General features: G+C 35.7%; 3 protein-coding genes across 3 annotated transcripts; 2 read left to right on the forward strand and 1 right to left on the reverse strand. All coding sequences in view use genetic code 12, as the record gives it.

Moving 5' to 3' along the window:
- Window positions 1-846: 846 nt before the first annotated feature.
- UME6 (DNA-binding transcriptional regulator ume6) lies at window positions 847-3522 on the reverse strand (the record flags this gene model as incomplete). The annotated part of the gene is made up of 1 exon (XM_001527934.2): window positions 847-3522. The coding sequence occupies one exon, from the start codon at window positions 3520-3522 to the stop codon at window positions 847-849; it is 2676 nt and encodes an 891-aa protein (XP_001527984.2).
- Window positions 3523-14294: 10772 nt separating this feature from the next.
- On the forward strand, window positions 14295-16760 carry PVL30_000490 (uncharacterized protein; the record flags this gene model as incomplete). Its single annotated transcript, XM_001527935.2, has 1 exon — window positions 14295-16760. The coding sequence occupies one exon, from the start codon at window positions 14295-14297 to the stop codon at window positions 16758-16760; it is 2466 nt and encodes an 821-aa protein (XP_001527985.2).
- A 6888-nt stretch (window positions 16761-23648) lies between these two features.
- PVL30_000491 (uncharacterized protein) lies at window positions 23649-26513 on the forward strand (the record flags this gene model as incomplete). Its single annotated transcript, XM_001527936.1, has 1 exon — window positions 23649-26513. One exon carries the CDS (start codon window positions 23649-23651, stop codon window positions 26511-26513), a length of 2865 nt encoding a protein of 954 aa, XP_001527986.2.
- Window positions 26514-27738: the final 1225 nt, after the last annotated feature.

Raw genomic sequence — 27738 nt, forward strand, 5'->3', positions numbered from 1 at the left:
ATCTTTCTTTTCTATTTTTGTTTTTTAATTGCTTAGTACCGCAAACTAACTCTATGGCATTTAAATTCTCGTCTAAAACATTCGATGCAAATGACCAAGTGTTCTGGTAACCGCCTCAAAAGGAAATGACTGAACATCTTCTCGTCTAGCTCAAGAATGTGGTTGGTTTCGTCTAAATATTTTTGTTGATGTAATTCTTCGTCAAAAATTATAAATAAATTTAAAAAAATATAAAAGGGCAGAGTTTAGCCAACAATTTTAGCAATGTTGCATAAAGGGCTCTCGCCAGGGCAGAAGAAGAAAAATAAAAATAAAAAAAATTAAAAAAAAATAAAAAATAAAAAAAATTAAAAAATAAAAAATTGAAGGAGTGGTAAAGACGTAATACGACATAAATTAAATCCTGTGCCAAAATTAGCATTAGCACACAAAAGAAAAGAAAAGAAAAGGAAAATGCTTCTAGAAATACCAATAAATATCAATAAATTAGATACAAATAAAAAGACAAATTGAAAGCAAATGTTTTCTTTTTCCTAAAATACGGCACAAGTCAGTTTATCAACACCCGTGTTCCTTTCAAGCTTTCTTTATTTAACCTACGTGTGGTTTTTACTTTAATAATCTCTCTTCTATTATAAAACTTTTCAATGCACCAATCGCTAAGCAGCGATCACGCTGAATCTAAAAAAAAAATAACTCTCTAATATATATACATACATACATATATACATACATACATATATATGTATATATGTAAATGTATACGAATAAAACGACACCAAGTCGATGAAGCAGCCAAGTACTTGCTGGTTGTGGTGTCATTGTTTGAACTGAAAAATTCACTAATTAATTTGCTTTTTTTCTTCCTTTGGGAACTCTGGTTTGCGCTTGAAAATTCTTCCTTATCATTGCCAACTCCTTCAATTTCTCTTCTCTCAACACTGGATTAGTTACATACTCCGGCTTAGTGTCACTATAATCACAAGTGATGCCAAATCTATCACAGGCACCGCACGAGGGTGTGACTTCGTTGCACTTCAAGTGTTTGATTCGACAAATCCAACACCCCTTCTTGGAACGAGGTAGTAACCTTCTACGAGTAAATTTCTTGGGTCTATCGTTACCTTCTTGTGATGCGCGCTGCGCTTTGTCATAAAGAATCGACAGGTTCCTGTCCAAAGACTGATGAAAAGTGGTGGTATACTCGGGATCATCATCAAAGGACTCGTAATAGTTTTCCTGAGCATCTACTACAACATCCACCACCGCCCTCTCCTCCTCCGGCTCCCCCTCCCGCTCCTCCTCCTCGTTATTTTTTTCCTTTTCATTTCTCTCACCTTTGACGTTTTTATCAATTACGTTGCCATTAGCTAATCTGTCTTTACTTGCACCGGCTTTTTTCGAAGCACGTTCAGTTTTTGAAGATGCTTGCACATTCTTTACCTCCTTTTTCACGCCCTCCTTTGCACTTTTCAAATTTGCTTTCGATTTTCTTGCTCTCAAATTTCTTGTACCCAAATCCTTATTCTTTGCCTCATTCTTACGTGCCAACAATGAAGGCTCTGAGTAAAAAGACGAGTTCGAAGAACCGTCAGACTCATTGTGGCGATATATGTTTGTCACAGGTAAGCCTCGGGAAAATGTGGATGATGAGTTTGACGAATCCGAAGGTATTCTTGCTGACTGAAGCTGAAGAGGTGTTTGGGGATGCTGACCTTCTGCGTGTGGAAGTTGCGGATGCTGAAGTTGAATTGCAGATGCCGGTGCGGATAGAGAAGCAGGTATTGATGCAGGTATTGGTACAGCTATTGATGCTGATGCTGGTGCTGAAGAAGAAGAAGCGGAAGAAGGGGCAGATGATTGTGGTTGTTGCAAATATGTAGGTGGGTTTGTGGCTAGATTTTGCAATGATCGATTAAACGCTGCATTAGACAAGGGAGAAGAAGTTGTTGATTCTGTTGGTGTTATCAATGACTGCAGCAACATGTTTAAATTTTTCCTCGAAGAAGTGTTTAGTCTTGAGAGGGACGACTTTTTGACAATTCGATTCGTGTGCTGACTCGACAACAATGTAGGAGTTGAGTGTAAAGTAGAATGTTTGGCATAGGGAGGTCTCTGGTTACTGGATGGAGTATCTGTTGGAAGAGAGCCGTGACGTAAAGGGGTACTACGTGGCACCGGTGTAGAATTGAAATTGGAATGAAAATTAGCAGATGATGAAGACGATAATGGTATAAATTCATCTTTATCATCATCAACACCTCTATCAAAGTTTCCTGAACTATCTTGATTTGGTAAGGAAAGTTGTCGTTGGGCTGAGGGAGTTAATTCGAGGGAGCCCAGAGCATGTGGTGAATTAGTTTGAACATAAGCCTCATCAACTTGTAGTATGTAGTGATTGGGCACATTCTCGTGGTATTGGAAACTCTGGTTGAGATGGTGCGGGTGGTAGTGGTGATGCTGGTAATGTTGGTAATCTTGATGGTGTAAACCTCCTCTTAACTGGTTATTGACAGGTAAAGACTCCATCGATGCATTTGCAATTTGAAATACATTGAACGCTTCTTCATCGTATTGCTGGCTTTCATCGTGAAAACCTTCAAAAGACTGATTTGAAACGGAATAAACAAAGCTATTATTGGGATCAACGGCGCTGAGGTTGTAAAAGTTTTGTGGCTGTGTGAATGATCCTTCTTCCTCTCCCGCTGGTGCATCTATAACTTTTTCTTCTCTTTTTTTCTCTTCCTCTCCTTCTTCTCCTTTTACATCTCTGGCAACCTCTCTGCTAAAGGACAAAGAATCATGTGAAGGTTGTGTGGGACCAGAACTCTCTGGTTGCAGAAAGGTTGAAAGCTGGCTCAAATCTTGACTCAAGGGTTGTTGTTGAAAGTCTTCAAAGTAAGGTTTTGTTACCTCGTATTGCTCGTTATCAAGTGCTACCTGTCTGGAATCCAAATATTGACCTTGAAAGTTAACTGTGTTTTGCGACATCCTTGATGAGGCTCTTGACGGTAGATCCATATTTATAGGTGGCGGGCGAGGTAAAGTCGATAACAAAGTGGTGAGATTTTGAGATTTGTTCATGTCATCTAAAGTCGACAACTGGTGTTGGCTTTGGTCCAATTGCACCTGCAATTGCAATTGCAATTGCTGCTGATGTTGCTGTTGTTGTTGTGGGTGGAGGTCGTGATGGTGTTGAAACTGTGGCGGCAATTGTATCTGAGTTTGCAATTGTTGTAATTGTTGTTGCTGTTGCTGTTGTTGCTGCTGTTGTAGTTGTTGTTGCTCAAATGCCCCCAAGTCCAACTGATAGTAATCAATATTTGGCATAGTATTTGCCATGGTATTTGCCATGTCGTATATGGTTCTGTTGGCCTGTACCAGTGCTTGTACTGTTGCATTCATGCTGGGCGAAGGTTTGATAGGCGAGGAGGAGTTGGCAATTGAGGTATCTAAGCAAATTGTATCGTCAGCTCCTGGAGAAGATGGCGAAGATGATGGGCTGTGGTGCAAACTATCCATATGCGCTTTCAAAAGCGATGATAACATTCACTATTGACTTTTTGTAGGTAGGTGGTGGGGTAGAGGGAGGGGAAGCAGGGGTAATGAGCGGAGTTGTCAATTTCAAGGCAATTGCTAGTACAAGTAATCTGTTGAGAAAACTTAAGCTCAATTCAATTACAAAGTGAATAGGGTTTTTGCATGGAATCTTGGATTGTGGTTTTCCCCTTGAAAGTGAAAAAAGAAAAAAAATTAATAGTTATTAAACTAATGATGTGGTGCCCGATGAATTTGAAATGAAAGAATGAGCTGAATGGGAAAATTATGAGCCGCCAATTAGTATTGTGTGTAGCTTGGGTCTGTGAAAAAGAAACGAATATTACCAAGTAGTGTTAAAGAATACCAAAGAATACCAAAGAACACTCAAGGATAGCGAAGTAAACCGAATGAAAGTGAAAGAAATAAAAAATAGAAAAGAAATTGCAATGGAAAAGGAAAGGGTGAATGTTTGAGTAATGGTAAAAGGAGTAGGGATTTAGGGTAGTTTATGTAAGTTTAAATAGCTTTTTGAAAATGGATGATGTTTGTTCCAATTTATATATGGGTAGGAGGAGGAGGAGGAAGAGGAGGAGGGGGTCCACCACCAGTATTGACTTGAAAAAAAAAAATAGAACAAGAGAAGCTGTTGCTGCTAAATTGGCTTATCAGAATTAAACCTTGCATTTGTGAATTTTGCCTTTTGGAATAAAGAGTCTCAAAGCAGCAAATACACAATCAAGAGCCTTCTAACCAAGTGTCTTTTGTTTACTAATTAATTACCTTTACCTTTGAGTCTGTGGTTGAGGCTGTATAAGGTACTGGAACCAAAAAGTGCAAAGAATAAGTGGAATAAAGAAAAAAAAAATAAAAAATGAAAAATAAAGGAAAAAATAAAAAAGATTAAAAAAGGAATTAAAAAAAGAATGCATTCGATCTTCCTGCTTAAAGTTGAAAAATTTGTGTCGTTGCCCAAAATTCTTTTCTAACACAAACCTCTTGAACATTTTACATGTATTGCATAGTATGGGCCTAGTGGTAGGGTGTAAAGTTGGGAATGCATGGTGGTCAAAAGTGTCTTCTGTTCCAAAATAAAGAGAGTTGAAGTGGAGGAGGGTGGCTTGAAGATGGACAGACACTAGTGCAAAATACTTTGTTGAAAAAAAAAAAAAAAAACACGGAAGCTGAAAAATTCGTACAATGCAATACTATACAATACCAGACAATACAGTATAGAAAAGTATAATACAGTACAGTACAGTACAGTACAATGCTTATGATGTAAGGTCCGTGTCGCTACAGCACAAGACAACCACAAAGTGGACTCGATAAGACACTGTCAGCTCATTGCTTATTTGCGTCTTTTTGCCAGTTAAGACAGTCTTTTGTATGTATATACACATATATTATTTTTTTTTTCTATATTTCTACACTGTAGAAATAATAATCGATAGGAAGACCGTTTGATTGTTGTGTTGATATTGTTTGTGCTGCTCTTGTGGCTCTTCCTACTTTCTTTCTTTCTTTGTTTCTTTGTCTTGCTGTTTATGTATAACCTCACGTGGCAAATGATATTGGGAATTAGGCTTGGTGAGAGTTTAATTTATTTGTTTATTATTCTTCGTTTCCTTTTTCGAAATCAGTTTGAGATGAGCAAGGGCACTGCTGAAAAAAAAATTTTTTTTTTTGCCGAATTAGCCAAAGAAGCAAAAAAATCAAGAAAGGGAAGGGAAACAGAGTTTAATATAAGAGTTTGGTGACGTTGGGAAAGATGAATACTATTAGGTACAGGATGGTTCGACTGAAGGAATCAGACATCAGACATACATTTTTTTTTTATGATGGAGTGGACTCCACACTGGCACTTTCTCTTCGTTTTAATTTTTTTTTTTTAATTTATTAATTTTACTCTCATTTTTTCTTTGGGCTTTAGGAGCATTTCTATTTTGGGATGTAGTACAACCATTACTGTGTAAGACCATTCTTAATAAAGGCAGCAGCAGTAGCAATATCGAGTATGCATGTATGGTAAGATTAAGGAATTATTATGGTTGGATTGTTAATAAAGCTCGGTTTAAAATGACGGCAGCGCAATTTTCTGTCTTGTCTTGTTTTGTCTTGTTTTGTCTTGTCTTGTCTTGTCTTGCTTTGCCAAAATTAAACGCCCGATATAACTCTATATCTTCACTCTTTTTTTTTTTGTCCATTATTCTCAATTCACCTCTTTGTCTTGTACTTCATCTTGTACCAATTTCTGTTTCGTTCTTGTTTTTTTTTTAATAACTCAATTTAAAATTTATTTATTGATATCTTTGGTATTATAGATATATATTCTTGGACTAATGGTGGTTGGTAAATAGTAATCGGTGATTCTAGTGGAGGTGGTACCAAGTGTAGTACTAAGTGTAATACTAAGTGTAGTTCTAGTTGTGGTGTTGATATTACCGCGCTACAAAGTGTGTCCTGATATTGGTTTTGTCGCCCTGGCCTCTCGGCTCCCAAATATGTGTATACACATTCATTTGGTTGTATGCATTTAAGCGGTTTTGTACTCTATACCCCTAATTTTCACAGATGTTCTTGAAGAGGTTGAGGTTGGAAGCTTTATGGAAAGGTAGGAGCTGAAAGCTAAAAACCCTGTTGTCTTGCAGATTGCAAAACAAGAGCAGTTAAAAAAAAAGAGAGAGAAAGACAGCAAAACATTACAAAACAAAGCAAAACAAAACAAAGCAAAGCAAAATATGGGTGCAGAGGTACATGAAGAGGTTGTATGTTGAGCGCTTTTATCTTCTTTCCACATGCTTTTCTTTTTTTAATATTGTTTTATTTAAACATTTCTAAAAACCATCACAGTCCATATATGTTTTTCACACATTTATACATATGTAACTTTATTTACTATTCACTATATCTTACCCGCTTGGCGCAGCTAATAGCAGCAGCAGCAGCAGCAGGAGTACTTGTCTATTTCTTTATCAGCAAGTTATTGTCTTGCCATTAGATGCTTTACTCCTCACTCTCAAACATTTTATTTTGCCCAAGCATGCATTGGCTACAAACTGCGAGCTTCAGACTATAAGAATTCGGTAACTGTGAACAAAATTGAAAACAAAAAAAGAAAAAGAAAAAGAAAAATATGAACAAAAATTTTATTTTCTGAATAAAAAAAATTAAAAAAACAAAACAAACAAATAGTTTATCAAAGGTTGGTTAATATTAAAAGAGATAGAGAATAGGATTTGTTTGTTTGTTTGTTTGTTATTATACTTTTTTTTTTTCAAAATGCCGTTTGAACTTGTTTGTGTGTCCACTCAACACCAGCAACCCCTCCAACACATGGCATTGTAGAGATAAGGCTTGGTTCTGCCACTCTTTTCTTTATTTTTTTTTTTGTTTAATGTTTTTCAAAAACCAATATTTGACACTTTGTGTGTGTGCGTGTGTGTTACTCATCAAAGCATGCCAGTACATTTTTGTTCCACTCAACATCAACAGCAACAACTCAAAATAATTCAGGACAGCTTAAATCCTTTATTTCAATGCTAACTCTTTTGTGGGAGATTTGCGTACAGCACAAGTGGAATTCGATAAGTCAGCGTGGAAAGAACGAAAAAGAAAAACATTAATTGATTGATTGGCGGTCTACGGGTCCTTGTTTATCCAAACTTGTCTTGTCCTGTCTTATCTTGTCTAGCCAGCTGGAAAGAGAGATGGGGGACCCACAAACTACACAAAAATGCATAAATCCATCTACAGGTCTACGTGTCCTTCTCCTCATTCTCTACTTCTTCTTCTTCTTCTTCTTCTTCTTCTTCTTCCCACTCTGTTCTCCTTCCTCTCTATTCTTCTTCCCTCTATGTTCTCTTCTCTTCAGTTTTGTTCCCGGTTTTTGTCTCTGTAGCAAGCCCTCATTTGTGCCCCTCTTGCCGAGAAACCCCGCATTCTATTGTGTCAAAGTACACTTAGTCTAAAGCTTTTTTATACTAAAAAAAAAATAAAGAGGCCAAAAAAAAAAGGATAGCACTAAAACCTTCAACGCGAACATGACATCATGTGATGGACAACACAATTTTGAACAGAATTGTTTTATTGTTTGCAGACTGTCCCAGCCTGCCTTGTTGTTTTTTGCTTGTAAAGCTACGTAAGACTACTCTCTGAAATTACTTTAAATTTTTTTGTGTTGTTGATGAACAATGTTGAAAATTGAAGAATGAATAAAAAATTTTTTTTGAAAAACTTGTTTTTTTCATTATTTGACACCCATCTCATTAGTAGCCCCATTGTCCTTTTTTTTTGTTTGCTTTTCAATGATACTTGCGGACTTTCAGTTCCAGAAAAGTATTAGATATCTTGCTCATCGCAATAATTGTAACAATAGTATTGATGAGAATTGAAAAAAAATGTAAAAAAGAAGGATGGTGAATGGAGATGGTGATCAATTGGCTCTATAATGGAATACTAACACAAGAGAGTTCTCGTATAGATAGATAAGACCATCTATCCTGAAAGTTGTTGACTAAAATTTAAAAAACAAAAACAGAACCAAAAACAAAAGAAGGAAAGAAAACTAATCTAATATTTTTTTTTATTACCCCCTTTCTTTTGTGGAATGTGGTCTGGTCGGTACTCCCGGGGTACAGATTGTTTTTATTATCTTTTTTTTGCTTTGTTTTCTTGCAATTTAGGGTATTTGCTTATAGCAAACGTTTTATTCACAGGGCAAGACGTGTAATACTAGTAGTAGCTGTATTAGCCTGGTGGATTTTTGCTGGAATATGGAAAATGGTGATGTTGATTGTGGAAAAGGGAAAAAAAAATTTTTACTAAAAAAGAAAAAAAACATCAACTATAAATTCATTATTGTGCAGCACGGATGTTCGGACGGCTTTTATCCGACCAGAGCCTAACTACTGTAATGGAGTTTGTAGGGTACTTGGGTACGGTGTGTGCATGCTGGATAAAGGATCCCTTTTCCTTACCAAACGCAGAATTAATTTGTTCTTTTAGAAAAATAAAAAAAATTGGAATATCCCTCAATACTTGTTGAAGACACAAGTGGATGATTAGGTTTGTGTATGTGTGTGTGTGTGCCTATCATAGTTCTTCGCCTCTCTCTCTCTCTCTCTCTCTCTCTCGCCCTTTCCGCCTTTTCTTCGTCCTCCTCCCGCCCCTCCCCGCGCGCCTTCTGCGTCTGCTTTTGAAACGGTTAGTAAATCCTAGACCCTGCCTTGGCTTGGAAACAAAAAATAAAAAATTCCAATTTGACATGTTGTCATGTCGATTGCAATGGTAAAGGCAAAGGCAATGGGCAATGGGCAATGTACATTGACTTTGCTTGGGCTTGTAAATTTTGCTTTTGGCCCTTTTCCTATTTTGCTCCTAAGTTCTGTCCAGCTCCATTATTATTTTTTTTTTTACTTTGTTACTTTTTTTAATGTTTATAGTTTTTTAGGGTACCTAGTCTAAATTAGTCCATCAAGCTATAGCAGTACTAGTCTAAAGACCAAAATTAAACCGACCGGAATTAACTGAGCAGAGATGAGTACTTGCCGTGGTTTTTTGTATTCTGGTTAGTTGTTGTAAATTTCACTTTAACTAGCTTTCCAACTTCACATTCTACCCTTTTCTTTTCTTACTTACGAGAATCAATCGATGCCCAAAACACCATAAAAAGACATTTCTCGGAAAAAAAATTAGGAAAACCACAGAAAGAAAAGAAAGTTGCAATTGGAAATAAAGAAACAAACGAACAGACAGACAGACAGACAAATAAATAATAAGCATTGCCAAAGATCAACAGGGCGTCGACTTCTTTGCCGGTTTTTGTGGGCCAAAAAGAAATGTAGTAATGAAATCGACTCAATAATATGTAGATATGCAAATATTTATGTAAAAAAACAAAGAAGAAAAGAAGAAAAAAAAACAAACAAACACACCAGGATAGTTTGTGTACCAATTTCAGTTTGAGCTGAATACAAAAGAGGTGATGGTAATGATAATAGTTCTAAAGCAGATTCGGTTACTCAAAACTTTTTTAGGACGCATTTTTACCAAAGAGATAAGGGGCTTACATGACTCAACTCCATGCGGAAAGAAAAAAGCGAGTCACTCCAGGCCAGGTGAAATTTTTTTTTTGGTGGTTCGTCCATTTTATAGGTTATTTATTCTATACTTTTATTCTATTTCCCCCTCCTCCCCTCCTCCCCCATTTGTTTTCGATTCTGTTTATTTGCAAATAAAAGTATTACCCATATCAATCCGGTTTGCTTTGTTTGCGCAATTTACGCCATAGTGATTGGAGTAAAATTGTGCCGTGCAAAACTCGTTGTCGATGTTTCTGTAGCTTTCACCATCGCTATATTTCCCGAAATAGGTTTTTTTCCGGATTTAAGGACCAGACACCGCCCAGAAAACAACAACTTTTTTTTAGTACATGAACATTGTTGAAAGCACTTTTTACCTTGCTGGACAATAGGTTGGAGTTGCAAAATTTCTCCGAAAAACTCCCAAATGCCGTATACGCTGAACTGATAATGCATCCACTCACCCCACACATACACACAAACAAGAATCATAGGAACCCACAATAGAGTTTCACAAAAAGTGTGTATATGTGTAAGAGCTTTTTTTTGCTCCTTTATTGTTATTATCAATATTTATTGCGAAAAAAAAACTATTCTTGATATAAAACACATCTAACCATACCGACACAAGAAAGGGAAAAAAAATGGGAAACGGAGGATACTTGTAGAATAAGCATTGTCTATAGAGAAAACCATCAATAATTTTTCACTTTCAACTTCTATTTCTATTTCTAATTCTAAATCTATTTCTATTTCTATTTCACTTTTAATATTAATTTTAATTTTTATAATCTATATGTATATATGTTTAAATATATATTATTATTATTTTATTTTTTTGTTGATTGGCTGAACCGCGCTTAATACTGCAAGGCACACAAGGTTTAATAAGTTTGTATTATTAGATGTCTACTTGAGCTTCCATGAGTCGTGCAAATTGATCAAAAAAAATTAAAAATTAAAGAAATTGAAAAAATGAAAAATACACAAAACTAATAAAAGAAAATAAAAAAAAGAACTTGGAATTTTTCATTTTGTGGCATGCGAAGAGGGAATGCAAAGTTACAGAATGAACAAAACGACAAGGTAAACAAAAGAGCGAAACAGGAGGATAAACTCTTAATTTAGTTGAAGCTTAGTGTACTGGATTGCTATTCTACTGGGTACTGAATAGAACATGACAGAAAGAGAGACAGAGAGACAGAGAGAGAAAAGTTCAGAGGCAGATACATGCAGAATAACTATTGGCGAGGGATGAGGATGTGCAATCATTGAATATGAATTTTGTTACTAGGATTTGTTAGGGCGGGTAATGCCAATGTTTTCCTAATCTAATGTTGTCTTTCTCTGTAATAGCTCTTATTCCATAAAAAGACAAAGTGTTTTGAGAAAGAATGCTACAAACCGTTTCCCAGCTCAGAGCTAACTTTGCCCTATATCGAAGCAAAAAAAAAAGAAAAGATTAACCAAAACAATTTTTCTTAAAAAAAAATGAATAAGCAAATTAAAAATGGAAGATATGGATAAACATAAGTCTTCGAACTAATCTCCCACTCTCGCTGGTTAGACTATAAGAAAAAAAAAAATTGGAAATAGTTCGTAAAACAAAATGAGGTAACCAATTAATCAAAACAGTTGCTTTTGGTTTCCTTTTTCTTCTTTTTTTTTTTCTTTTTTTTTTTTTCTACTGCTTTGGTTTTCAAATGGGAATGTTGTTTGAAACAAACACACATTTCTCCCACGAGGGAGAGAAAGAGGGCATTTGTTATAGGCAAGAAAAGTATCGGTACCCCTGAAAATAAGGTCAAGGTCAAGGTCTCAAGTGGTTTCGTAATTGGTCCTTATTTTTTTAATTTATTTTTTAATATTTTCAATTTTCCCCTTTTTTTTTGGCGAAATGAGATATATATAGAGAGAGTAGGTTCTTTGCATTCTACAATTTTGGCTAATATTATTGAACTTGGCACTCGACATTCTGTCCCCTTCTATTTTTGTTTTTTTTTTTGCGCTCTTGATTCCAGCTTTATGTTTATTATGTTTGTTTTGTAAAATTTAGTAAGTCTTTGTAATTTTTAATAGTAAAAAAACAATAAAAAAGAAAGGAAACTAAACATTGAGGTCTTTCTTGTATGCTCTAATGTATCTAAACACTAGTCTATGCTTTAGTTTTCTTTATGACAAGGTCTAAACCAAAAGAAATGAGGTCTAGCCTTATATTAGATGGTCATGAACCTTTCTTTCCTTTCTCCTGCTCCTCTTCCCCCTCTCCCTCCTCTTGATGGAATATAGTTTATCCGACCTGAGCCAAATTGCACGACTTATTTGTCTCTTGCTTTTGGTCGTGTGAAGTTTACCAATGTAAAAGATGAGATGCGTGGGTGAGTGCGTGAAGAGATGAAACTAATTGAAGCCAAGAAGTGAAGAAAGAAACAAAAAAAAAAAAGAAAGGAAACAAGGCAAAGGACAATAATTCAAAAAAGGAAAAAAATTTTTCTTTACAATCTTTCTTCTCCTTTTCCTTTTCCTTTTCCTTCTTTTCCTTCTTCTTTTGCTCTTCACATATTAAACTCACTTCTGGATTACCAGCGAGACTGATTAATACCTCTGTTCAGTTAAGCAAAAATGGCCGGAAGGAAATTGAGTCCTTTATTTTGTAATAAGGGAGGGGTGTGAGAGCCTTTTGTCCATTGTTAATAATCCAACAAATCTGATTGTTATACATCGTGTAGATTTATTTGGTTCGCATGATGGGCACATTTATTTATTTTCTTTTTCAAATATAAGATATATACATTGTAGTGAGATATCGATTATGGTACAAGGAAGGAGTAGGAATCAAAAATGGAAACGTTGATGGAAGTTTGGAGAAGTTTGGAGAGGTAAACACTATCTGGCAAGTTGGCACCTTTTTATTTACAATGAACAATACCAAATTGCTCTATATTGGATTGAGCAATAAGTTTTTATTAAAGAAAGAAGTGGCAATCCTTTGTCTCTATCTCTCTCCTCTTTTTCTCTCTTTTCCTTTCTTTATTGCTCCTTTGCAACTTTTGTTTATTTTGATCTTTGACCCAGTGATGGTTGGTCATTTTCGTACACACCATATTGGCCATTCATATTAACCATAAACACACCTTTATTGGTATTTGGTAATCCCCTATTCAATCAAACATTTTGTACGCGTTCAAAATATGGAGCGGAATTTGTACGTTTTGGGAAATGAAAGATTATTTAGCCTTTTCTGCCCCCCCCCCCCCCCCAAAAAAAAAATGAAAGAAGAGACAGAAAAAAATTACACACACACACACTCACTCACTCAAAAGAGGAACAATTTAAGAAGAGACGCGTCAAAATGTTTAACACAATTTTTTTTTTTTCATTTCAAAATTGAAGGAAAAGAGGCACCAACAACATCAAACATCTGTATTATTGGGGCTAAACACTTTGAAGAAAAGAACAAATATGTCGTTATTTATGCTTTGCATGATAGTTTATTGGGTATGAACAAAAAGTGATGAAAGAAGGAATGGTCAGTGGTTAGTGGTGAATGAGAAAAGAGAAAAGAGACAAGACAGGAGTGAAATGCTGACTAACTCTCGAGGAAAAGGATGCAGTATTGAAACTAAAACGAACCAAAAAACAAAAGCTAAGGAAAGCAAAACAATGGAAAAGCTAAAACACCAAATACCAAATTCACGACGTGTCCATTCTTGTTTTTGTTTTGTTTTGTTTTGTTTTATTTTGCTGCTGTTGTTTTTTTTATTTTCATTAATTCACAATCTCAAAATGTCCATAGTTCTTTCAACTCAAATAGACAAGATACATATACACTCTTATTTTTTTTTTTGGTTTTACCTTTCTTCAACATAAAGGCGGTTACCGAAAAAGGTGAAAATCCTTCCCAAATGGTATCACAATCACCTTAATGCCCATACACAACAACTTTATATCGTAAAACAAATTTTTTTTAAAAAAAAGGGCCAAATAAAAGAAAAAGATGAACCTGAACTAATCTTGAAAAAAAACAAACCAAAAATACGAACGCGCCGTAAGTGAAAAATACTCGGGTCCTTTTCTTTTCTTTTGATTTCTTTTCCTTTCTCTTTGCTATCTTTTAATCTTCTTCAATCTACTTGAGATCTTCAACCTATCAATCTTTTTATCTTTCCATCACTTAAATTTACAATTTGGGTGAAGTTAAACTTTGTTTTTATTTAATTATATATTTTTTTTTGTTTTTGTTTTATTTTTATTTTTTGGTTTGTTCACAATCCCAACGGCACAAGTTTATCAAATCTGTTGTCTTATTCATTCTTTTTCTTTATCATCTTCTTAAAAGATAGCCCAAGAGATAACTCAAGAGATAACCCAAACAAATAAACAGATAGACCTCAGCGGCCTTTTGACGTATACAAACAAATACACAAGAGTTTTTTTTTTTTTAAGAAAAAAGCAACCCAATATCACACATTCTTTTATTCTTCCTTCATTTGTTCATTCCAGAAATCTCACCATCCAACAATTTTGCACCAGGATTCGTCAATTGAAACCTAGAATACAATACTCGAGAATAAAACAACGGTTGTATCCTTTACACATTCCCACAACTCACTCATTTATCACCCGACACCTTGCACCACCAACACTCTCACTTTTGACCCAAGCAAACATAACATGATCATTTCAACAGCAGCAGCAACAACAACAGCAGTAGCACCACCACCACCACAACAACAACAACGACATACTGACCATCTGCTCGGCGACAAACATTCATCCAAAGCGCAAGGTCTAACCAGAACATTCAAGACGCTTAAGATCTCAGGGCCCAAGACCAAGGAAGAAATCACAACCGATTTAAAGTCAAACATAATTCTTGCAGCAAAATTCCCATTCAATGCAGAATCTTCAAATGAGTTGAGCATAAAGACTGGTGATATCTTGAAATTATTGGCAACACCCAAGGACGGCTGGATCCTAGTCAAATACATTGATAGACTACACACGCCAGGCTTAATACCAGCTTCCTATGTCGATATCGTAGTTAACGATCCAGTGCATCCAATCACCTTAAACTGGCTACACTCGCAAGACACGTATAGTATCATCAATGACCACAAGTACCTAGACCTACAATTCAACAAAGTCGAGTCCAAATTCCAAACCATCAACAATAGAGCGTATCCAACATCAGCTTCAATACCAAATTTCTTTCTCTACAAAAAAAGATATTGGTATCGCTTAGATATAGAGTACAGCGACAAGTCCACAGCCCACGTTTGTCGATACTATCAAGACTTCTATAACTTACATATTGACTTGTTAGATTTGGTCGAGAATGTTGGAAAAAAAGATAGCGCTGATGCGAAAACCTTAAAGTTGCCCAAGTTGCCCGAGCCAATTCCAACGAATACAAAATCTTTGACCAATGCTGAAGAAGAGAAAACTGCTATTGGCAGTAGTAATGACAGTAATAACGTCAATGACAAAAACAATAACAAAGACAATAACATCGACAGAAATAACGACCAAGGTAGCCATAATGACAGTGTAGATGAAAAGGCAAGACAAAGAGCTAGAATTGAGGATGAGTTACAAGAGGTTACAATGTTGTTGAAGAGATGCAATGATTTGAACATTTACACTAATAAACTCATCCTTAACAAATATTTGCAAACCTCAAAGCAGCTAGTAGATTGGCTTAGCACTGATTATAAGGACTTGCCCGGGTTTTGCATTTCAGAGGAGGAACTTCTTCACCGAGAGGAAAATGACACTATATTAAGCAATGACGAGATTAATGAAAAACTTCTTCCAGGATCAATCAATGTAGTTAAAGATTTCAATGAGAAGAAGCTCAAGCTACAGGAAGAGTTGGAAAGAGAGGCAAAGGCAAAGGAAGAAGAATTGAAGAAGCAAAATAGAAGCGATATTGATGGTGATCACGAGGCGGAAGATCTTGACGAATTAACCGAGTTGGCCGACGAAGATTTGCCAGCTAGAAGCAAGTCCAAAAATATCTACAACAATTACCAGCAAGCATCCCATGTTTTTTCCTCAGCTAGGCAGCCCTCGTTGAAACTTAATAGTCCGCGCCTCAATAGATCCGATTCAAAGTCAGCGACAAATCAAGGTGTGCCAACGCAAGGAGCTCATGCCCAAAATAGTCGAAAACATAGCCAGGCTAGTTTGGCACACACAACATCCTTTAGCAGTAATTCATCGTCTTCTCCAACAGATGCGGCCCCCATAAGAGAACTTCCTGTGAGTACACCAGATACCTCAATCGATTCTGCCTACAATTCTTCATTCACGCAAACACCCAAGCTGCAACAGTTTAGCATGACTCTGAATCCATTTTTGAATGGTCAAAAAACGGCGTCGTCAACTACACCGGTTGCAATTAAAAAGCAACAGCACCCGCAACAACAACAACAACAACAACATCATCATCATCATCCTGCTGTGCCGGAAACAGCACACCAATCCTCTCAGATGGTGCCACCCGGTCCTTACAACCACCCAATGTATGGCACACCACCAAAAGGATCACCAAAGTTGATTAACACGAATATTGCCTCGCCCAAAATGCATTATAGCCCGAAACCTGGGCTTCCACCACAAGTCAACACTTCACAGTCTCCGTTGAAGCATTCCCCCAAGACATTCCCAATACCTCCACAACAGTACCAATATCAACAACAACATTCACCATCGGGTCAAAAATCACATCCTCAACCATTTTCTCCTCTGAACCAAGGTATGATTCCTTTAGCGCCAAACCATCAGCAGATGGGATCAAACAACCCCTTTGTGTATACTAAAGGAAATGGCGTAAATAGTACAAGTACAAGTGGCGGCAGTGGCAGTGGTGGCAATGGTGGCGATTCGCGCACCCCGCCTCAAAACCTCAAGTGTAAGATCTCCAATTTCAATAACGAAACTTTTGCCATTATATTGAATAAGGCGCAGATAAAGAGTGTTCAGGATCTTAAGATTTCAGTGAAGCAGAGAGTATACTATACAAAGCTCTTTATCAAATTGCCCAATTTGAACAATTATGAGAATATTGATATTGTAAAGTTCAACATTACCGAATTTCTAAGATTCAATGATGAAGTGGCCTTAAGGATCTCATGAGTCAAACTTGTTAACCATAAAATGATAATAACAAGAACAAAATAAGAATAAAAATAATATTAAAAAATTAAAAAATTAAAACAGAAAATAAAGCAGAAGCAAGTCTTTTTCTTCTTCCCTCCCTTCCGGCTCCACTACCTCCAAATGTTTGACCGCAGACGTACAAACCAATAACGGCGATTCAATTTTGTATTAATGTGTATTACTACTATTATTTAATTTTGAAAGTATTTTAAAAAAGTTTTAGTTACTCTTCTTTGACCCTGTTTATGCTAAAGTGTGTTTCCGACGGAACTATTGACAATTCTATAAGTTTAAAGAAGCAACGGAGAAGTCCGTGTTTTGTCTGAGCGGAAAAAGTTTACTTGTTAAAGCAGTTGAAACCTCTATGCTAAAATTGCAACTTCTTTTTTCTTTTTTTTTTTTTTGTCAATTATCTTTTGTTGTTTCCATTATTGGTTTTATTTCCCATATTTGACACATATGAAATATATATAAATGTAACAGAGCAAAAAAAACAAGGAGGAAATAAAATAACAATGGGAACATTGCATTTAGTATCAGACAATTCTTGCCATCATGCCGACACTGGGAAAGAGACATAATTTAAGAATATGGCAACATTACTTCTAGGCTCGCTAAGGATATATCGTTCCTTCTTGAATGATCTGATTTTTATGCGTATTTGAACTTTTGGTGGTGAGAAGGGAGAGAGGGAGAGAGGGAGAGAGGGAGAGAGGGAGAGAGGGAAGGTAAGTTGTTATGTGCATCAATCATGTTCCAAACCATTCATGTAGCAAGAAAAGTCCTGTGACGTGCCAATACTTTTTTTTTCCTCATTTTTATTTAATGTTGATTCCGGAAACGCATGTTTGATCTAAATCGTACATATACGTCAAGAAGACCTTTCTTTTTTCCTATTCCTTTGATTTTACCTCTTTGCTCAATTGGTTTATTTAAATTTTTCTTTATTTTTTCAATTTTCTTTTTTGTTTAGTTTTTGACGTTGCATAAATGCATGGAGTTGGCAATGCAGTATGTGGAACGCAAAATAAAAGAAAATGGGAGGTTGCAGTATCAGGTTGGAAATCCTATGCACAAGTCAGATGTTTTTTATTCAACATTTTGGTTTGTTCTTATTCTTGAGCTCATTATCTCAAAATTCTTTTTATTTTTCTTTTTGGTGCTTGCTAGTGTTGGCATTATTGCTTAGCAAATGAACACCCCAATCTTATTTCTTTCTTGATAAAGTCTAGTGGTTAAAATGAAAAAAAAGTAGATTCACATCTTATTTTAGTCTGTTTGTCTATTTTCTGTTTGTTCAAACAAGCATTGAATGCAATAAAAAGAGTAAATGGAACTTATATCAACCAAGTTTCATAACTCCGGTGTCTGGACACAAAAAATAATGCAAAGGTTATAGTGATATGACACGTTTAGATGTGTATTTGACTTGTCATGTGTTTGCACAACCTGCAATATTTCAACCAATCAAGTTTGTTCTTTTTGGTAACTTCGAGATGTGTTCTTCTTTTTGTATGTTGTGTTTTCTGGAATACATTCTGTATCTCATACTCAAAAAGGAATGAAACAAAAAAGAAAAACAACAACAACAACAACAACAACAACAAGAACCTAAACTGGCAAGATTCACCACGTTTTTTCAAAAAGGGTATGTCACTTTATACTAGAAACATTTAGCGAAATGTGTAATATCACTGTGTTTCAATAGTTTTGTTTTGCCGGTAGTAAAGTTTAGAGCCGGTTAGAAAGAAAAAAGAAGATAAGAAACAATTAAGATGAACTAAAATAAAATAGAAAAAAAAAAGAGTTTGGAAGATGAATTGATTTGGTAAAGCGTGTGAATCAGTAAAGTCACGTGAACAAAGCCAGATACCACTCTATAATTACAAGATCAAAAAGCTTGATGAAGCCTAATATAAACTGATTAACATTGTGCTTTCCCTTAGGAAATGAATTTTTTTTTTAAAAAAAAAGAAAAAGATGAATAGATTAGCAAGGAAAAAAAAAGAAGAAAAATGGGAACGAAGGGCCAAATAATAACATACACTAATTGTTAATGCCATTTTCATTCCAAATGTGTTTATCACATTCCTGTTTCTTACCGCGATTTTCGGAAATTGCAAAGTTTTGAGCTTAACCGAAGGTTAGCCAAAGACTAGACTAAGCTAGGCTAAGTTTTGCAAATGCAACTGCAAATGGAAATTAAAAGGTAAAGATCGACACAGTTTGCACTTTAAAAAGTCTTTAGCATACAAGGTTGTGCAGTTGATGCAATGGATGTTGCTGTGACAGCTGCAAAAAAGTTGCAGAGTTGTAGTTTTTAGCAGAAATGCAAAGAAAGAAAAAAACAAAAGATGGAATGCATATGGTGTGTGCTTGAACGATGTCTGCAGTGATATAACCTTGTACCACAGGAAAATCATAGTGGCTGGAGCAGGGAATCAAACCAATACAGTCCAGAACTTGAAAAGAAAGCAATCCAGAAAAAAAAAAAAAACTGAGTCAAAGCTAGTAATGATGCAGTCCAAAAGTACCTCAACGTGCGCTCACAACTATGCTTGTGCGTACTTTTCGGAAAGCCTTCTTGACCAAGTATTGGATTCAAAAATAGAAAATAATAAAAAAACAACAACAAAAACAACAAAAACAACAACAAGAAAGACAACACAATAACTTTATGGCTTTTCGATTGACCACCAAGGTGAAGATAATTCTTGTACCGTTATGTATTGCAAACGAGCTTCTTTCTCTTCTTCTTTTTGTTTTTTTCTTTCCTCTTTTTTTTTAAGTTTTTTGCTTTTAGTTTTTTGCTTTTTGCTTTCTGCTTTTTGTCTTTACAGTAGATGAATATGTATTGGAACAATAGATTGGAAGAGGTGGAGGAGTATCGAGGGGAACGAAGAGTATTGATGATTGAGAGAAGGGTTCAACAACGTTATTGTGAATACACAGTAAATCAAATAGACGCTCTGCATAAAATCCGCTCCGTCTGCCTTTTTTGGTTTCAATTGTCAATTTTCTTCACCATTCAAATTTACCTCTGTGCTATTGTCAGGATTGTGTGAGGTCTTTTGACTTGAGACCAACCACAATAACGTAATGAAAAACCGACCCGAAGCACAATATATTTTTGTACAAGTGATTTAGAAAACAAAAATATTCCCACTACGAAATTTATCTAATAGAAACACCATAAACTATCCTAATCTTTAACACCTTGAAGAGAATTTGCGTTACATTCTTTTTTTGTTCTTTCTTTTGTTCTTTTGTTCTTTTGTTCTTTCTTCATCAAAACGTTTTGTAGATGAAAGCAAAGAGGAATTTCCGTAAACAAAAGGGTCCAGAATTTCAAGTGCACGGAAGAAAGATCTTCCACACTATTTTGTCAGAGGTAGTATTAGTAATGATAGCCATAGTGATTATCTCTTTCTTTTTTTTTCTTTTCTCTTTCCTTATTTTTATATTTTTTGGCGATAGGCTTGGTGGTTGGCCCGCGGCCCAGAGGCGTCAATAGCTGGAATTAAACCGCCTCTGGGCAACAATTGGACAACAATTGCTAAAGATTGGCGCCACATAAAGAGCAAGTGCAAATATGAAAAGTGTGTTCGTATAGCCTACAAAGAAAGAAAAGAAGCAAAAACATGCAAACAATAAACAAGTTTGACGAAGAATCGCTCTATTGTGTGTATGTGTGCTTGTGTATGTGTTTGTGAGGGAATGAGGGAGGGGTGGAAGTTGGAAGTGAAACAAAATTACTTGCAAATGCCTGAATGTAGCAAGACATGTGAAAACGGAGAGAAAAGTAAGGACTACAACACTATTCTCCAAATTTACTAAGCTCAACTAGAGACTGTGGTGCAGCTTGATCACTTTTTTTTTTTTTTTGGGGGGGGGGGGGGGGCTGTTTGCTGACCTTTGATATTTGGAAGCATACAAACTGCACTTTTTTGCCCATTTGAGCTATATAAAAACAATGTGTCTATAGCTACCAAAAATTTAAAGGGGAGAAAATAGAAAAATACAAACAAACCAACAATCAAGTAGACTGATATTAGATTTGACTTTATTTCTTTATTTCAAGCCTACATAAGCGCAATCTACCTTGAAAATAAGTTGTCCAATCATTTGATTTCTTTTGATTTCATATGATTTCAGTTGGCACATTTACTTATGCTATCACTTATCTCACGTCTGTGGAACTATGTTTGTTGCTGGAACAATATATTCTATCCAAAAATGTGTGTTTTCGTATATGTGTGAATATAACGAGACTCGCCTGCTTTATGTCTAACATCAATTGCAAGCGAGGTGAATACTGCTAAATGAGCAAAAAAGAACACAAGGTTAAGAAACATTTGAAAAGACTGAAAACGATGCAAGCGAATCTAATATAGGGAACCAACAAGAGTTACTTTTTTTTTTTTTGCTTTTGCATTTTACCAGGTTAGGTTCAGTTGTGTTCATGGTTGCTCGCCATACTTTGTAGTAGTATTCTACTCAACCCACAAATGTATTTGAAGAATTGTATAAATCTGTTCTTTTCAGGGAGCAAGAAGAAGCAAGGTTTCACAATTGGCCACTATTGAGTAAAAGAAAAGAAAAAAGAATATAAAAGAAGAAGAAGAAGAAGTAGAAGAAGAAGAAGCAAGACAAGAACTCCTTGGGCTTCTGTGTTGATAGTGGTTGTAATCTAATGCTTTCTTATGACTGTACTTCACCATGATACGTTTAACTAATTCTTTGCAAAAGCATAGTCAATATGTATTGGTTTCCAACCACTTTAGTTGAAAAAAAAATAAAACAAAAGTGATTTAAAAAATAGATATCAACAATAAATGCGTCAAGAGTAGCTAATTGGATAAAGCCAATATACCGTGTTTCTAAAAATAAAGAAAAACAACTCTGCTAGTTACAGTCCCTCCATCGTTTTCCCGTTTGTTTTTCACTTTCGTTTCCAAACAAATGATATCATGTAGTTGGGGTTGGGAAGGGCGAGGGGGAGGGGGAGCTGGGTTAGCGCATCTTACAACTTTCATTAAGGATTGCTTTTATTTCATGCAATCCAATGTTTGCGCTTGCTGATATACCATAATAGAGAAAGCAAAAGAAGTAGGCATCAAAGTGCAATACGGTGTAGCTCATGGCGAGATAATGTTTGCTGGAGAAGGGAAAACAACCAAAAAAAAAAAAATTAAAAAAAAAAAAAATAACAAAAGATAAAAACAGAGTTTTATTTGAAAGTGGTGGAATTTCAGTAGCTTACGAGAATAAATAATATTGACAATAGTGGGACTGAATGAGCTTGTATGGGGATAGTTATAAATATAAGCAATGGAAGTCAGGAATGAAAGTGGCTGTATATTGTACTGTAGCACCATGCCAGCAGTGGAAGTAAGAAGTTGAAGCTCGGTTGATGGGTTTGTGTAACAATGTCACCAGTTGGTGTTATCTCTCTGTTTCTACTTCTGTTCGTTTTGTGTCATGTTTTGTGTCAGTTTTGTGTCATGTGTTGCTTCTTTTCTTTTTTAGTGTTGATAAAAATTGCACAAGATGCATAGAGCTGCGATAGTGCTTTTGTGTTTGTGTAATGTTATGGGCTCACTTTAGTGCATTTGACATCTTTATGCATTTTCTTTTATTTTATTTCACAATTTTTTTTTTTTGCAAGATTTTTGTTCAATTAATCTCTTACAACAACAACACCATTTTTTACAGAACCAGTAGTAGTAGTAGTAGTAGTAGTAGCACAATTCAGCATTGTATGGGAGTGGCTCTAGAGGCTGCTAAATTTCAGACTTGCAATAATCTACCTTATATTCTGCTCTTCACAATTTATAATAAACATTTTATCATAAGCAATCCTAAAGCAATAGAAGGAAAAAACAAAAAAGAAAAAAGAAAGAAAGAAAGAAAGAAAACGTAATAGCAGGAATATACCAATATAATTTATATATACGTAGAAATCTTTCGAGAAATTAACCAGTCTGAGATTTTGCAATATTTTTTTCTTTCTTTTTCTTTTTTTTGCTTTTTCTGTTTTCTTTTTTACATCTTTTCTTTTTCCACTTTTCATAAAAGACATATATAATATTGTTTTTAGCTATATCCAATTGGCTTGTAAACAAAACAATTCACTCAATCCACCAACCATCCACAATTTTCTTCACGACAGCGGCATCAACTACAATAATAATAATAATAATAATATTATCATTAGTATTATTATCATTACTAGCATTGTTGTCCAATTTTCCAGTAATTTTCTTGATTTGGCATCAAGATCAACATCCAAAGTTGAGAATAAAATTTGAAATCAAACTTAAAAGTCAAAAGTCATAGCACTTCCAATTTTTTTTTCTTCTTCGGATCAAAACATTTTAGCAGTATAACAACCAAAGTAAACAAATACAGAAACAGAAAGCCAGGAAATCATTCCCTTGAATACATTTGTTTTATTTTTCTTTTTTGCACTTTTTGACCATTTTCTGTGGATTTTGTTTATTTTCGTTTATTATTTTTATTATTATTTTTGGTTGTTTGGATTGCCTCACTTATACCCTTTCACTTCAAGTTCAAATATTCAAGTTTCATCTTTAACTTTAAAGAACCCGCTTGGGATTTCATTTCTCATTTAGCTTGTTCACTTCTCACGAAACCTGCTTTTTTTCTTTTTTTGTTACAACCACATCAGATCATTTCAACCTTTTGCTAACGACCTTTACTGATTGGTGTTTTCTTTTTTTTTCTTTCTCTTATCTTTCTTTTCGTTTCATTACCTTAGCTTCCTTTTTATATTCCCCTTTGCACCGCCGGCTCCACCCCCTACCCCAATAAATACCACAACATATAACGACGCATAGCACCATGATTGCAACAAGCATTTTCAAAACCAAAAACCACAAGGCCAAAAACAACTTGCGGAATATCGTCATTTCCAACCCTTTAACAACAAATGAACAATTTGAGTTAGCACAGAATGCACAGAATGCACTTTTGCTGCTGACACACATTCAGGAAACTAAACCAAGAGCACCCGCTCCGGCTACGGTTGCGGCTACTTTAGAGCTGAGACAGATTATTTTGATGTCCGAATTCGAATTCCAAGCCGAGTCCGATGTAGAGTTATCAATGCAGCCCAAAGATTTCTTCAAACTCTTGGAAAAGCAAGGTGATGGTTGGTTAAAAGTGTGCGAATTGGATAATGAGTCTAAATTTGGCCTTGTCCCTGCTTCGTATATGAAAATAGCCATGAACGATCTCGAGAATCCAATTACAAAACAATGGTTGCAAGATTGCGAAAATAATGATGTAGCAGAAGGAGCTGCACCTCAAGTTGAATGCAAAACTAATACCTTGGATGAGTCAATAACTTTAACCAATCTGGAAAGCGGATTCCATCTCCCAACAGAATGCCACGTATATGCAACATGTCACGATTCAAGGACCAATAAGATTTGGCACTGCATCAAAATGACGTACAACACAAAGTATATTTTTGTGGGCAAGACATACGAGAACTTGGCTGCTTTTGCATCATGCATCTCACAACACCAGCATAAACATAAATACGGAAAGGGCGAGCCATTGCTACCACAATTACCACAGCTTCCCAAATTGCAACCCTCACATAATACGGTTCTTAACCATATTCATAATTATAATCATAACCATATCCACAACAATAACCACAATAATAACCAAAAACAAAGAGTCACGTCATTGGATATAGCCCAATTGAAGAGCTTCGACAGCAACTTGGAGCAGTACTGGCAAGCACTTTTGGAAATGTGCCATCAATCAAAACATGGCCAATTAAGGGACGAAGTTGCCAATTTTATCGATCAAGCAAAAATAAAGTTTGAAACACCATATGATAATTTAGCTACTTTGGTTGTTCTTAGCAGGTTGTCACCAACATTTAGGTTGATTGAAGCGACAAAAGATATAAACAGAGGGGAATTTTCTCCCAGACTGCCGCAAAGACAAATGCAAACTCAGCTACTGAATAATATCAGTCATTTACAACCCATACATTTGAATTTGAATTCGACACAAATTTCTAGTGATTCAAGTGGCAAACCTCTTTCCCTTGTGGAGGAAACAATTCAGCATACTCAACACTCACCTGTGAAAAATAGAGTTTATAAAATGTCTAAAGTTTTTGCCGAATCTGCAATCACCGACTCTGCTAATGAAAATAATGTCGCCACTGCTGCTGCTTCTTCTTCTGGTGCTTTTGCCACTAACAATTCTGACACACCAAATATTTTGAAAACAACTCCAACTAAGAGTGTAAATAGTTTTGAAGACAATTCTCGAGTGATGGGGATGGTATCCTCGGAAAGTTCAAGCACGCTTACGAGCTACACCTCCTTGATTGAAGGCTATGATCGTGAGGATGAAGGGGCAAAGCTTCCCAGAAGAGAGTCGTATCTTATTGAAAACAAACTATCTACACCAATAGTTGGGGGATGTATGCATTGCAAGACTAGGGTATTTAGCAATTCTACATCGCAACATATTGGTTGTGAATGTGCACCCTCTTCGCCAACGCCTTCACCTCGAGCCAGTCCTGGATCTAGCACTAGAAGGAGTACATCACGATCATATTCTAGAACTAAACGTCTTAGTTCAATTCAAAGTGATTCTGAAAGCTGTTTTGATGGCGATGTGGTTAATAGCTTAAAAGTTGGTAATGCGGCTTATAACAATACTCTTGGTGAGGAAGATGATTTGCACTGTTCTAGTGAGGATGGTCGTTTGGGTCTGGCTGGAATGCGTACACCTTTGACACCAATGTCGATGCACAATGAACTATTTAGTGTTGTTGATTATGACAAGTCTCCTTTTGTCCAGAGCATGGGTGCATTAACAACACCAACCAAGGATTCCAATACATCACCAAAAGAGTATAGCAAGTGTCCAAAGACAATGAGCTGCTCTTCAATCCCACTACCAAGTTTGCCATCTCCAACAACCAAGAATTTTACAGATGTGAATCTGCACTTGTACTCTACTTCGGCATATACTACACCTCCATTACCAGCAATTGCAGCTACTCCAACACCCGAGTCAAGAGCAGCTTCAGTTTCTTTGTCACTGCCACAAAAGAACCACAAACAATGCATAGATCCTATTCCGCCATTTACAGTAAAGAGAGGTTCAAATTCACTGGTTTTCCAAACACCAAACTCGCAAGTGTTGGGTGCAAAACAGGACACAAACGGTGGTGAAAATAATTGTGTTTTTCCGGCTGCTACTGCTACTGCCACTGCCACTGCTGCCACAGAAGATTCAGAGAATGTCGGAAATAAAAAAGATTCATTAAAACATGCTGTGTCTCATTTCAAGTCAATGCCAGAGTTATCTGTGTCTGATTCTGTTTTGTCTTTACAGCAAAAGAGTTGCGGTGAATTTGTTAAGCTCAAAATATTCTTGCACAATCAGACAAATGATATAATTGTAATGAAGGTAAATAAATGCAAATTGGATTCGTTGGACTATTTGAAACGCGAGTTGAGCTATAAGATATATAAGGATTATACACTTGGGTCTCGTTATCTGTTTACAGTTTTGCATGGTGATAATGAGGCAAATGCACTGGTTGCAAACATGTGCAACAACCAGGAAGATTTCCTAGATGATGATGCGTTGTTGAAGTATATAAAGAGTCAACGCAAGTGCAGTTTAAAATTGATGAGAAGATATAGCAGAGGAGTTAGTCAATGATGAATTTGGTTAATATCTATAGCTATATAATCTAAACAAGTTGTAGGACATAATAGTATTTAAATCTTTAATAATAGTAATATGTTTTTTCTTCTTTTCTTCTTTTTTTTTTTTTTGATTTTTTTTTTTTGAAAAAATGGATTATCTTTTGGTCCAACAGTACGCACGCGCATGGATATGCAAAGGCACAATCGCGGCGAGAATTCGCACTACCCCGCCTCTTTCTTCCTTTTTTCCTTCCCAACACAAAATGGAATACTTAGGCGCATCTAGCGGCCATGAGTCCACCCTTTTTCCTTTCTTTTTCCTTTTCCTTTTCCTTTGGTTTGTGTTTTATGTATCGTGGCGGGATGAAAAATTAGAACAAAGTCTACAGCTGAGACATTCTCAACAACTACCGAATGCTTTCTCTTTAACTTGGGTAAGCAGATTTGTATATAAATATATATGTAGGTGACACAGAGAGGAAGAAAAAAAAAGAGAAAGAAAAAGAAAAAGAATAGGCTTAATACAAGTAATCAACCACCCTTTTAAAATTGTTAATAATGATGGTGGTTAAAACCAAGCTTTGCTTGCTTGAGTAAAAATGTTGTGTTATAAAATATACAACATGGGCATATAAAAGATTTATAGCAAAGAGAAAGAGAGAGAGAGAGAATGTATAAATCCGAATGTTCTGCGGAGTTAATAACGATTTGCGTTTCACCTTCATTTTTAATTTTCAATTTTCAATTTTGTTTATCAATTTTTTTTTTCCATTTTTGTTTTCCATTTTGTTCATGAATGGTTGGAAAGTTGGCAAAAAGATAAGGAATGGAAGGAGGGGGGAGGATGATGTCGAAATGAATTGCTGACTTTTGAAAGAGTTTTGAAATGAGTATATACATAAATACATATATATTCTTCTTCTTTTTTTGTCTATTAGTTCCATTGGCTATTACTCTAGTTTCTTTATTGAAGCATTTTCTGCTTTGCTTTGTCCAAAAACATGAAACGAATCGCCCAATTCAGGTGAAAGGCGGCAAGCAAACTTAAAATGCAAGAGAGGCATTATTTGACATATACAGTGATGTAAGAGTTTGTTATATATATATATATATATGTTTTTTTTTGGATTTCCACCCCTTCGCCCCGCAACCTTCTTCTTCTTCTTCTTCTTCTTCTTTCTTTCCTTTCTTTCTTCTTTTGTTTTGGTTCACTTTGAGAATTTATTACCAAAAAAAAA

Source organism: Lodderomyces elongisporus, chromosome 1 (genome assembly GCF_030384665.1).
Source record: "Lodderomyces elongisporus chromosome 1, complete sequence".
Classification (NCBI taxonomy): Eukaryota; Fungi; Ascomycota; class Pichiomycetes; order Serinales; family Debaryomycetaceae; genus Lodderomyces; species Lodderomyces elongisporus.